Source organism: Spermophilus citellus (assembly GCF_964194105.1).
Source record: "Spermophilus citellus genome assembly, chromosome: 7".
NCBI classification, from domain to species: domain Eukaryota; kingdom Metazoa; phylum Chordata; class Mammalia; order Rodentia; family Sciuridae; genus Spermophilus; species Spermophilus citellus.
In genome coordinates, this window is record NC_138188.1 from 70697128 (window position 1) to 70711644 (window position 14517).

At 32.4% G+C, this 14517-nt stretch overlaps 1 protein-coding gene across 1 annotated transcript in view; it reads left to right on the forward strand.

The window, feature by feature from the left end:
- NAALADL2 (N-acetylated alpha-linked acidic dipeptidase like 2) overlaps positions 1-14517 on the forward strand; it is a 961526-nt gene that overhangs the window by 646030 nt on the left and 300979 nt on the right. Inside the window, exon 9 of the mRNA XM_081302331.1 lies at positions 278-397. Coding sequence (XP_081158457.1) covers positions 278-397 — 120 coding nt within the window. The remainder of the gene's footprint in view (positions 1-277; positions 398-14517) is intronic.

The window sequence follows — 14517 nt, forward strand, 5'->3', positions numbered from 1 at the left end:
ATACAACAGTCACTAATATGGCAGTATGTAAAAATATGATGTGCAACCTATGTGATTCTGCAATCTGTATTTGGGGTAAAAAAGGGAGTTCATAACCCACTTGATTCTAATGTATGAAATATGATATGTCAAGAGCTTTGTAATGTTGTGAACAACCAATAAAAAAAATGTACTGCTGCAACATAATGATTTTAATGAAAAACCCTTTATCATTTAACAGCTAAATAATAAAGTAATTATTTTTATTTATGTTAAAGATAGATTTTTTTAATTTCAGGATTTCAAAAAGGTTCTACAAAAAAATGTTGTGGCTTATATTAGCCTCCACAGTCCCATAAGGGGGAACTCAAGTCTGCATCCTGTAGCATCACCATCCCTTCAGCAACTGGTAGTAGAGGTAAGATGAACCACTCTTTTTAAAAAGAGTGTGTGCAAAATTACCTTATTCTGTATAACTGGCATTTCATGAGTTTTAAAATTCCTTTCAAGTTGTCATAAAGTGATCTACAAGGTATTTCAAGAAATGACCTGCTGGTGTGTTCTTTTAATATTTGGGTCCCTTCCTTCCTTGCTTTTTTCCTTCCCTCCCTCCTTTTTCTTAACCAGTATGCTTTAAAATAATCTTTTTATAGTCCAGCGTTCTTCATCTCCTATTCTTTTATGATTTTAGTTCTAGGAAGTTATACTATTATGGAGAAGGTATCTAAAAATGTGAAATTATTTTTGCCATATTAAATTCAGCACTCAAGTTGCCAATTGTGCAGTCATAACATCTTTTGGTAAACTTGATTACTTTTGATTTGTTCCCTTTGATTTATGTTTTGAGTAAAGTGGGGATCTGTCGTATCTTCTCAGCTATGTTGTAGAGCACCCTGGAAGCAAGAATATGGTGGTAAATAAGTTTAATATATTTAGAAAATATCATTTGCAAAAACACTGATGGCAAATGAATGCGTGTATTTTTCAGCAAACTTAAAAACCATATAGTTTGTGATATTTCACTGGAGTTATTTATTTCTTCATTTAGACTCTTCTCACCTATTTCAAATTTACCAGGACATTTTTTGTTTTTGTTTTTTAGTAGAGTTCACACTTTTATTTCTGGATTCTTTTATGATATTCAATACAGATAAAATGATAGGTGTTATTTTTCAGATTTAAAACCTGAAACAATGTTTTAAAATATTTAGTTATTTTAAAATACCTTGCCACTGCAGGGTAGTTTCCTCCTAGCTCTAATGTCTATTGGTGACATTGAAAATGACCTTTCAGATGCCCACAGGGTTTCCAGTGACTATCCCACAGGAACTGAATTAGAGAAATAACGAACAGTCTGTTGAATTAACCATAATTCTTGATTGAAATGTAATGCAAACTAACATTTTATGACTTTCATAAAATATTTTTTAGTTTGATAGTTTTCATTGACATTTCCATATGCAGTATAATAAAGAAGACATTATGAAAGATGAAATGGATGAATGTGTACATTTAAGATCAGCCAAATCCCTATGTGCATGCCCTAAATTATATACAGTTCTGTAAGTTAATTTCTTCTATTCTATGTACTGGTTTGAATTTGCTCTCCTTTACCAACAATGGAAAACACTAGAGAAAGAATCAGCTGCACATCTCTCCCCTGAGAAGTTATTTCTGAATAGATACATGATCAGGAGGAAAAGCTCAAGTATCTAGAAAATAAATAAGGTTGGTTTAAATATGACTTCTCCTTCTCATGCATTATAATTTTTCTATTTGAGAATCTTGCAAGATATGTAATTACTGAAATTCTTGGGTAAGTAAAAATAGTAAACTATTAAAGAATATCAAATCCATAGAATATCATTTCTGAGACTATAATATAATTTAAAGTATCTTTGCATATCTTATAACTGGGAAATCTAGAATATTTTATTATATAAATCTGTTCATGGAGGTTGGAGTTGTAGTTCAGCAATAAAGCACTTGCATAATATGTGAGACCATTGGTTTGCTCCCCAGCAAAACAAAACAAAAACTAAAAAAAAAAAAAAGAAAAAGAAAAAGAAACAAAGAAACAAAGCAAAAAACAATCTATGTGAAAGTTAAAGAACTCTCATCTCAATATTCTCCATTCATCTTAATAATGAATGTTGTCAGGGCAAAATTCTCCTCTTCTCATTTGTTTGGGAGATGAGCATTTTGTTTTATAGTTGAATGTGTTTATATATCTTAAATCTAAAAATGAACAGGCATTTATTTTGAAAGAACATTTCTTTCCTGTGTGTGTGTGTGTGTGTGTGTGTGTGTGTGTGTGTTGTATGTGTTTCTACAATAATTCAGAAGGATAGGGACATTGCAAGTTTAGACAAAGAGTAACATTATGTAATTATAAAAGATGAAAGTTACATATTTAAAGTATTAAATTGTATGGAAAATATATGGCATTTTAAGATATATTTATGTATGAAAGTTTAGTATTATGTAGTTTTTTCTTTAAATACAGAGACACCCTTTAAAAGATAAAAGTTTAGAGAACTGAAGGAAATGAGTGTTAGAGTAATTAACACTAGTGGCCTTAAAAGAAATATCTAAAATGTTTGTTTCAAAAATTAATTTAAATTATTAATTCAGAACATATGACACCTTTCTTAAAAAGAGATTTTATCAGTTTAGATCCTGTTACCATATACAGATCATATGATTCACATAATCTTGTATAGAACTAAAATAAACAAATTCACAATGACTTTTTTACACAGAACACAAATTCCCTAGAATGAAAGCATGCTGACCAAATGAGGGATCACACAAAGTTGTATGGAATACCTGATATTTCCTACAATGAAATGCAGATGCCAAAAGATATTGCCAAGTTCATGTGGCAAATTTAAATATAAGAGACAGAATCTTAAAACTTTTAATATGTAATACTGAATTTTATTTAAACAACCTAAACACATAACATATCTTAATAGATTGCAAGTTTGGTCTGAACCAAAAATGTGAAGTAGTTTTCCAAAATCAAATGCTACTTTTAACTGCATTAGTATTATGTTATTCCATTGGGGTGAGATGGCAGTCCCATTGTATTTAGTCCATCAGACTACCACTTGATAGATAATTATTTGAGTTGGATGTATTGGCTGTATTGAGGCATAATTTATTTGTACACAATAAAATTCTCCATTCTTAAGTGTGCAGCTTGGTGAATTTTGACAAGCTCATGCAGTCACGTAAACAGTATCAGATATATAGCATTTCCGTCAAACACAACAGTCTCATCATTATCAGCTTTTGTCTCTTCTCTATATCCCTGCTTTCTGGCAACCACTGATATATATTTTCTCCCTATAGTTTTACTTTTAAGACTTTCAGTAAAAACCAATTGAATCATCCAGTAGTAGCCCTTTGTGTGACTTCTTTTACTTAGCATAAGACTTAGCATAAGTTTTACCCGTATGTTATACACGACAGTAGTTCTAAAACATCTACCTAGGTCACTGAAAAAATACTCTAGAGGGGGACTAAGGAGAGAAACACATTTGGAGCGCTCTTACCCAGTTTAATATTCTAACTTTGATTTTTAAATGAAGAAATTTAAATAACTGAAATTGAGAAATCATTTCCTGAGGGCAGTCCAACAAATTTAAACGATATCACCAAGTTGAGAGGCTAAAATCTTTGGAAGATCAAGAAGTATTTAATGAATCTGAATCCAGTGTCAAAGCTTATAGGTCTTACTTAGGATGCACGAAGTACTGAAAAATACATTGGCTGAAGAATGAAGAAAAGTTGCAGAACACTGTTGGGCAATAGGTAAATAGGTTCATTATATTGTTCTCCTTTCTTTTGAGCTTTTTTGTAAAGTTCTATTATAACTTGAAAATAATCAGAAAATATTTTATTTCTCTAAGTTGGAACACTGATAATTGATAAATTAGATTGTCTTCAGAAGGTGGCAATAATCAATTAATGACTTACACACTGAGTTGAAATTACAGGCCAAGAACTGAAGTTTTTATACATTTCATTCTTCTGATACTTTTGTTAATTTATTGAATATGCTGTTTTGCTTCATTTGTTTTATCCAATATTTTTACAAACAAAAATAACTCATTTAAGGTTAGGTAATTTGTTTTAGTACATACAAAAACTCCACTCGAAAACAAAAATAAATAAATGTTAATATTTTTGAATCCACAAATATTTAAGAAATGAATATATATTTTCAAACCATAAATTACTTTTGTTTTCTTTGTGAAAACAATTTCTTATTTGTTTCTTTTAGATATACATGACATTAGAGTGTATTAAGACATGTTATACTGGAATATAACTTCTCATTGTTGTGGTTGTACATAATGTGGAGTTACTCTGGTTATATATTCATATATGAACATAGGAAAGTTATGTCTAATTTATTCTACAGTCTTTCCTAATCCCATTCCACCTCCCTTCCCCTATATCTAATCTAATCGACTTCTATTCCCCCTTCCCTTATTGTATGTTAAAGTCGTATATCAGAGAGAACATTTGGTCTTTTTTTTTTGGGCGGGGGCGCAATTGGCTTTTTCACTTAGCATGAGAGTCTCCATTTCCATCAGTTTACTGGCAAATGCCAAAATTTCATTCTTCTTTATGGATGGGTAATATTTCATTGTGTATATATACCATATTTTCTTTTTTCATTCATCTGTGGACGGGCACCTGGGAAGGTTACATAGTTTAGCTACTATGAATTGAGCTGCAGTGAACATTGATGTGGCAACATCACTACAGTATATCATAGTTAAGTCCTTTGGGTATATTCTAAGGAGTGGGAAAACCAGGTCAAATGGTGGTTTCATTCCAAGTTTTCTAAGGAATCTCCATACTGCTTTCCAGAATGGTTGCACCAATTTGCAATCCCACCAACAATGTATGAGTGTGCTTTTCCTCCCACATCCTCACTAACATTTATTGTTACATGTATTTTTAATAACTGCCATTCTGATGGGTGTGGGGTGAAATTTCAGTGTAGTTTTAATTTGGATTTTTCTAATTGCTAGAGATGTTGAGCACTTTTTCATATATTTGTTGATTGATCATAGTTCTTCTTCTGTGAAGTGCCTGTTCATTTCCTTTTCCATTTTGTTGATTGGGTTATTATTATTTATTTTGGTATTAAGTTTTTTGATAAATTTTCATATACTGGAGATTAATGCTTTATCTGAGGTGCCAGTGGCAAAGATTTTCTCCCATTCTGTAGGCTCTCTCTTCATGTTTTTTATCGTTTCCTTTGCTGTGAAGAAGCTTTTTAGTTTGATATTATCCCATTAATTGATTTTTTATTTTACTTTTTGTGCTTTAGGAGTCTTTTTGAGGAATTTGGTTCCTAAGTCAACATGATGGAGAGTAGGGCCTACTTTTTCCTCTAGTAGGAGTAGGGTCTCTGGTCTAATGCCTAGGTCATTTATCCATTTTGATTTAAGTTATGTACAAGGTTAGAGAGAGGTGATTAACTTCATTTTGCTACATATGGATTTCCCATTTTCCCAGTACTATTTGTTGGAGAGGTTATGTTTTCTCCAATGTGTGTTTATGGCACCTTTGTTTAGTATGAGATAACAGTCTCTATGTCTTCTAGTCTGAACAAGTGGTCTTCATGTCTGTTTCGGTGCTAACACTATGCCATTTTTGCTACTATTGCTCTGTACTATAGTTTAAGGTTTGGTATAGTGATGCCACCTGTTTCACTCTTCTTGCTAAGGATCGCTTTGGCTATTCTGGGCCTCTTATTTTTTCCAGATAAATTTCATGACTGCTTTTCCTATTTCTATAAATAATATCATGGTATTTTAATAGGAATTTCCTTAAATTTGTATAGCACTTTTGGTTGTATGGCCATTTTGACAATATTAATTCTGCCTATCCAAGATAATGGGTGATATTTCCATCTTCTAAGGTCTTCTTCAATTTCTTTCTTGTGTGTTCTATAGTTTTCATTGTATAGGTCTTGTACCTCTTTTCTCAGATTAATTCCCAAATATTTTATGTTTTTTCAAGGCTATTGTGAATGGAATAGGTCTCCTAATTTCTCTCTCAGTTGATTCTTCATTCATGTATAGAAACACAATTGATTTATGGGTGTTAATTTTATATCCCGCTACTTTGCAAAATTCATTTATGGGTTCTACAAGTTTTCTGGTTTGGGGGAGTCTGTAAATATAAAATAGGAATAGTTTGAGTTCTTCTTTTTCTATTCATTTACTTTTCATTTCTCCCTTCCGTCTAATAGCTATGGCTAGACTTTTAAGAACTATATTGAATAGAAGAGGTAAAAGTGTATCCCTGTGTTGGTCCAGTTTTTAGAGAGAATACTTTCAAATTTTCTGCATTTAGAATGATCTTGGCCTTGGGCTTAGTATATATAGTTTTAATAATGTTGAGTTATGTTCCTACTATTCCTAGTTTTTTTTTTGTGTGTGTGTGTGTGTGTATGTGTGTTTTAAACATGAATTGATTCTGTATTTTGTTAAATGATTTTTTTACATTTATTGAGATAATCATATGATTCTTTAAGTCTGTTGATTTTATGAATTATGTTTCTTGATTTCCATTTGCATCCCTAGAATGAACCCTGCTTGATCATGGTATACTATCTTTTAAATATGTTTTTATATGTGATTTTTTCCAGAATTTTATTAAGAATTTTTGTATCTATGTTCATCGGGGATATTGGTCTGAAGTTTTCTTTCCTTGATATGTCTTTGTCTGGTTTTGGTATCAGGGTGACACTAGCCTCATAAAATGATTTTGGAAGGGTTCCAACCTTTTCTATTTCATGGAATAATTTGAGAAGTACTGGTGTTAATTCTCTTTGAAGGTCTAGTAGAACTTGGATGAGGATCAGGCTTGTCCTGGGCTTTTCTTTGTTGGTAGGCTTTTGATGGCATCTTCAATTTCATTTCATTGTTTGAAATAGATTTGTTTAAATTTTGTAGGTCCTCCTGATTCAATTTGGGTAGGTCATATGTCTGAATGAATTTGTCAATGTCCTCAAGATTTTAAATTTTATTAGAATATAAATTTTCAAAATAGTTTCTGAGTAATGTTTGTGTTTCAGTAGTGTTCATCATGATATTTCCATTTTCATCTCTTTGTGAAAATAATAACTTTATCCATGCACTACACAAAAATGTAGTCAAATAATACATTTATTACCTTATAATGACACTGGAAATAATATGTACCAAATAAAACTATTTGCCAAATTATAATATATAATAATAATTATGATGATGATAATTACAGAAAAAATAAATTTTCATAAAATCCACTGAACTATTCAAAAACTGGCTCTTTGGTTAAAAAAAAATCTCATCTAGATGGTACCATAAGGGATTCAGGTGCAAATTTTCTAATTTTTAATGTAGGGTTGGTGGTCCTTCAGATTGGGAAGGTTGTTTCTAGCTTTAAGCTATAAAGCAGTGTTTACTCATGTAGAATGTGCAGTGAGTTTTATTTCTTTCTTTCCAAAGTTTTCTTTGGAAATGGAATGGCTTTATCATAATGTAGGCAAAAATGTAACTTTAGTTGATACTACTGAAGAGTTTTCTAGGGTGGTTTAACCAACTACATTCTAAAAGCCAGGTATGAATGTGCTAGTTGCTCCACCTCAAATTCAGCATTTGGCACAGAGGCACCTCTGGGATTTTAACTTGAGTTTCATAATGACTAATGCTGCTGAGCATCTTCTCCCATCTATACATCCTCATTAGTTGTGGATCTCTCTCTCTGAGACATGCTCACTTGAGTCTACTTAAGGAAAATTTTTTAAAAAGTTGTTTGCCTTTTCCTTACCTATTTGTCAGAGTTTTTCATACACTTCAGTACAACTCTTTTGTCAGTTGAATATTTTGAACTCTTCTCCCACTCTATAGCTCAGTTTTCACTCCCTTAATGGTAACAAAACAATTTAGTTATTAATATTTTTAGGAAATCTTTTAAAACCACATTTATTGTTCTAGTACCTTATTACACAGAGCATAGTAAACTTAATTTAACCTATCATTTATATTTAAAGAGCATTATAAAATTTTACTATCCATTTTCTCATTCATAAACATTTAAGTACTATATGTATATGGTACTTAATTACATATAATTATAGATTAATTATATCTCTAGTTTATATATATATATATATATATATATATATATATGTCATGTATCTCAAATCATATACATTCATTAGAGCACTAAGTTCACAATTAGTCTATAGTAGAAATTCTGAATATCTCAAATTATATTTACTTTACTGAGAACAATAGGGTGTTCTGTAGAGATTATGGAGAACCCAATTTCCCTGAATGAATAGGATCTAAAAGATATTTTCTGAAATCTAATTTTTTTCTTTTCCACATTTTTATTGGTACATTATAGTTGTACATAATGATTTATATACGTGCACAAAATAAAACATAATTTGGCCAACTTCATGCCCCAGAACTTCCCTACCCCTTCCTCTCCTCCTACCCCCTGATCCCTTTCTTATAAAAATAAAAGGAAGATCAGTAAAATTTAAATTCTTAAAGGAAAAAAATCCTTTCTTGAAATAATTTTACAGACTCCTTAAATGTACAATGAAAGATATACAGGAGAGTGACTTCATTAATGAAATATAACTGTTCATGTAAAGTAACTTATGAAATTATAGATAAGATCACAAGTAATAATTTTAAACATTAGGATGCAACACAAATACACACACACACACACACACACACACACACACCTATACTGCTAGATTGCTGGTTTACTCTTAATTTTTGAAATCATCTTTCATAGATCATAGAAGGTATTGATTTTGCCTTTAGAAAAACAGAATTTGATCATCCATATATTAGCCAGTGCTCTGAAAGTCTCAAGTAAACAGTGGTGAAATTTCTAACAGGTTATTTTGGGAAAGCCTGCAGCATTTGTACATATAAATGTAGTCAATCTAGCCATATTCTACTTAAATGTTACATTTGAAACACCTGCCAGAAGCTGGCAAATTTGATCAAAGCTAAACAATTGCTTCAATATCGTATAACTAGGAGATAGACAATGTTTTTAACTTTTTAAGACTGGCAAGTTGGTTTTTTTTTTTTCAGTTTTATAAGGTAGGTTTTTTTTAAATTTTTTAACCTCATGTTCTATGATTTTTAATAGACCAAGGCTGTTCACTAGAAAATGTAGGTCATGTATTTCAAATCAACTACATCCCTTAGAGCACTGAACCCAGAACTAGGCTACAACAGGAACTCTTCTGAGTATCTTCAATCTGTTGCAGAGCTCATGCGACAAGAAAATGAGAACCCAAACTGTACAACATTGCTGTAAGTGTTGTGGAACACAGAGTAAGCAGATGAAATGCCCCTGCTGCCCAGGAGCTGATGCTTTTCATGTGGATGTAAGACATGCATAAGGAGTTAAACTAAGGGAGTGGGTATGATATGTGCTGTACTAGAATTCACAGAAAAGAGATAATGTGATTGATTTAGAAACATGCATTATACAGCAGTGACATAAAGAATGAATGGATTCAGAATCTGGACAAAATTTAACCATCTATCTTTTCAAAGCTCAATACTCCAATCATGTCAACAGACTCCTGTTTTACTAAACCACCAACTTTTCTTTTCAGATCAGCTGAGCTAGTGTCCATTTACATTTGCCCCCTCAGACTGACTGCACTTTGCTTCTGCCCCTTTCCTCTTGTGGCTGTGTCTTCTGCATCACTTGCACAGTAGTTTCTCTAGCTGCCATTACTGTGGTTCCTTCTGCCTGACCCTGATACAGTTCTTTAGGGGATAAAAACAAAACATGAAAATCTGTAGCCCCAGAAGGTACTTTGTTCCAATATTTGAGTTCCAGAACGTTGACTTATAAGTAACAAAGAGATCCATTAATACTTTTTTCTTGCTTTTATGTTTATATATGCTGGAATAATAAAAACAACCACTAAGTTTTGTCTTCATGATATCTAAATTATAATTTCTCGTATCCCAGAGTTGGTCAGAGGAGCTCTATTTGGTATTACCACTGGGCTACATTTTAAAAATGAAAAGAGATGCTATACAACTTCCTGTGAAAAAGCATCAAAACCTTCAGAGCCATGCTGAATCTTAACCACTGTTCAAGAAAAGGAACAATATACTGGCCACCAAATCTAGAATCCTATAAAACTGCTTAAAACTATGTTGCTTTTGGGGGGGATTTGCTAAAATGTGTATGTGTGTAGATGTACGTGTGTGTGTGTGTGTGTGTGTGTGTGTGTGTGTGTAATGAAGAATCTTCTAGAATATATGTGTGCTGAGTTTCTCTCACTGTTATAAAACACCTGAGAAAATCAACTTAGAGGAGGAAAGATTTATTTTGGCTCATGGTTTCAGAGCTTTTGGGACAAAGTCACTTGGCTTCATTCCTCTTGGGTCTGTGGTGAGGTGGGACATCATGGAAGAAAACATGTGACAGAGCAGATCTCATGGTGGCCAGAGAGCAGAAAGAAAGAGCAAGAAAGGATCCAGGGATAAGGTACATCCTTCTAGGACATGACTCTAGTGACCTACTTCTTCTGAGTAGGCTCCATGTCCTAGGTTTCCATCACTTTCCAATAATCCATCAATCATGAACCTCTCATTGGGTTAATCCCTTGATGAAATCAGAGCTCTTCTGACCCGTTCACTTCCCCAAAGCCCTGTCTCTGAACATTCTTGCACTGGGCATGAGACCTTCAACACTTGAGCCTTTAGGGAACATTCCACATATCACATGATATTAATTTTTAAATTCTTTATATTCTAAAACTTTTCCACTTATTTTACCTGTCTACATAAACACATAACAGCTAAATTTTAGACAAAGCCAATTAAAAATGCTAATTAGCATATTAATCTTGCAAAACCTTATAGAACTTATTTTATTTTATATGAAATTGAAAGCCTCAAACCTTTACTTGGAAAATACCTGCTTATTTTATTTTTTAAAACATTTGTAAAGGGCAATGACCGAGTAAATTAAAGTTCTAACCAGACAAGTTTATTGCACTTTTGTTTCTCTGTTTTTGATTCTTGTTCTTATCTTGTTATATCATTCAAATTTATGTATATATTTGTTATTCCATCTTTATTAAAATACTATTATCTTCTTCTGGATTATTATAATGTATTTTACATGTACCTGTAGTTACAAATTGAGTAAGAAATGTGGAAATCAGCCACATGTGGTCGCACATGCCTGTAATCCCAGTGGCTCAGGAGGCTGAGGCAGGAAGATTGTGAGTTCAAAGCCAGCCTCAGCAACTGTGAGGCACTAGGCAACTCAGTGAGACCCTGTCTCTAAATAAATACAAAATAGGGCTGTGGATGTGGCTCAGTAGTTGAGTGTCCCTGAGTTCAATCCCTGGTACCCCTCCCTCCCCCTCCAAAAAAAAAAAAAAAAAGAAAGAAAGAAAGGAAAGAAATGTGGAAAATAATGTGAGGTAAATACCCTGTGTTGTGTTTAGTTGGCAGAGCACCGCTTGCATACTTGATAGTTGGCCTTGATACAACCATTAGAGTGTTATTTTTCTTCATTTTATATTATTTCATTTATGACACAATTCAGATTCCTTTTCCTCATTTATTCTACCTTTGGTTACTTCAAATTAATTTTTTTTTGCCGATATTATTGGCTAGAATGCAGAATGGCAGATTATAGAAGGTATGCTGATAGAATGAAAAGAGCTATCTTTTCTTTTTCTTTCTCTGCTCTTGACAATTGTAATGCAGAGGAAGGAAGCAAAGTTTAATTTCTATTCTGTTTGCTGTAAAATGTGAAAGTGGCTTTAAACATTCCTCTATTGACTTGTCTTTCATGAAAAATTCTGTAATTTTTTTTTGTTCTTTGCTTTGTCCAATTTGTTAATGAGAGAAATTCTCACTTTCTTGATCACAGTGAATTCTAATGCTTCTCAATGTATTCAACTTAATTTATCCTCCTCTTTGTGACTGCTTCTACTACTTGTCAACTGAAGTAAGCGTAAAGGCTAATAAACTTATTTAAAACCTTCTTTACATTAATTTACCACTTCAATAAAGTCTTTCATTTGAAATTGCAATTCTATTGGCAGGTTTATCTATCTCCTAGGTTTCATGAGACTTTGCATAGTGTTAAAACCAAGCAATCCCTCCAGTTTATTACTGCTTTACAAGGTTTTCTGCTCACTAAACACTGACAATATGTAAATTTATTTTTATTTAAATCTGGATATCAAGGGATGTCTTAGATTCTGGTATGAACCCTGAGTTTCAGAAGGCAGCTGATTTAAGTATTTAGATTATTTAGCCAAAGAAACATGTAAACAAGTTGAGGTATTAACAAGTTTAGCTTGAACTCTTTCATAGAGCCATAATTAATTTTCACATGGCTAAAATAGCTTTAGCTGAGTAGCTTTTTGTCTGGGACTTTTGGATTGCCATTCTTCAGGACTCTGGGAATGGCGATTTATGCAGGAGTGGTATTAGTGAATCACCACTGGGTTGGCAGGTCAGATAAAAATATTTAACCTCCATGGCATCATTAATGTAGTACATGCACTTCCATTAAAAAAAAATGAAACTTGGAAGTTGTCATTTTTTTCCTGACCTCAAAATAAATCAGATCTTATAGGATTTGTTTAAAAACCTATTATTAATGTTATCAGTTAATTATTTATATAACAACCATAATAGTGATACTTTCCCCTTATAACATAGGGCATTTTTGTATATGAATAATGAAATTCGTTTAAATAAAATGCAGTTTTATGCTAAAAAGTAGCAACTTTTTAAAGTATACTTATAAGCACTGGTATAATTTTATTATGTATTGGCATGTAATTATCTTTGATAAGTTGAATAAATCATGGTTTCTTGGTTATTATGGTTCCTTTTTAAGTGGTGTCTTGATAATTTTGTATTTGAATGGTTTGCTTGATTTGTTTCTTTAACAAAATAACCTGGCTTATTGAAACAAAAGGAAATCAATAACAATGTTAAATAGTGATTAAACAAAGAACATTGATATTCATAGCAGCACAATTCACAATAGCTAGAATGTGGAGCCAACCCAGATGCCCTTCAATAGATGAATGGATAAAAAAAATGTGGCATCTATACACAATGGAGTATTATGCAGCACTAAAAAATGACAAAATCATGGAATTTGCAGGGAAATGGATGGCACTAGAGCAGATTATGCTAAGTGAAGCTAGCCAATCCCTAAAAAACAAATGCCAAATGTCTTCTTTGATATAATGAGAGCAACTAAGAACAGAGCAGGGAGGAAGAGCAGGAGGAAAAGATTAACATTAAACAGAGACATGAGGTGGGAGGGAAAGGGAGAGAAAAGGGAAATTGCATGGAAATGGAAGGAGACCCTCATTGTTATACAAAATTACATATAAGAGGTTGTGAGGGGGGAATGGGGAAAAAACAAGGAGAGAAATGAATTACAGTAGATGGGGTAGAGAGAGAAGTTGGGAGGGGAGGGCAGGGGGGATAGTAGAGGATAGGAAAGGTAGCAGAATACAACAGTTACTAATATGGCATTATGTAAAAATGTGGATGTGTACCCGATGTGATTCTGCAATCTGTATTTGGGGTAAAAATGGGAGTTCATAACCCACTTGAATCTAATGTATGAAATATGATATGTCAAGAGCTTTGTAATGTTTTGAACAACCAATAAAAATATGCAAATATATTTTTTAAATCCGTTTTTCCCAGTGTGTGTTATGAAAGATATACAAAATAGTATATCTTTTTAACTTTTATTTTTTCTGTAGTTGTATATGTACAAAATGCCACTATTTTATTTATTTTTTTTTAAATGCAGTGCTGAGGTCCAAACCCAGTGCCTCACTCATGCTAGGCAAGAGCTCTGCCATTGAGCGACAGCCTTAACACATTACCCTTAATTATAAAGATCCATAAGTAAATAGAATACACAGCCTTCTTCAAACTTCTTTATTCAGGAACATTTTTCTTTGGGCATCTCATAAAAATGGCCACGGATATAGTATTTAAAAAAACTGTATTATACCTAAAAGTTGGAATATTTGCAGGAACTTAAACAAGGTTCAATAACTTCACTTTGCAAATAAATTTCTTCAAATGGCATAATCTACAATTTGCATTTCTCAGTGCAAATTCACTTTTTCAGAAGCACAACTCAATATATACTGCTGATAAGACTTAAAGGGACTGATTATTTCTTCACTTTGATCTGGAATTTCACCTGCAAATTTATAGCCTTAAGTGTCCTAATACTTGACACTAATCCCTCCATAGTTACTACTGCTAAGTAAAAATTTTATTTGAATAATTATAATTTTAAGGTGAAGATGATAAATAAAATTGAACAGCAAAACACTAAGTTATTTTAACCCTGAAATAACCATCCTTTCGAGGACCAATAACAATTTTCTATATATCTTCAAGGTGTAGAGAAACAATTTTAGTTCAGCCTAAGGAAGCATTCTTAAATAGG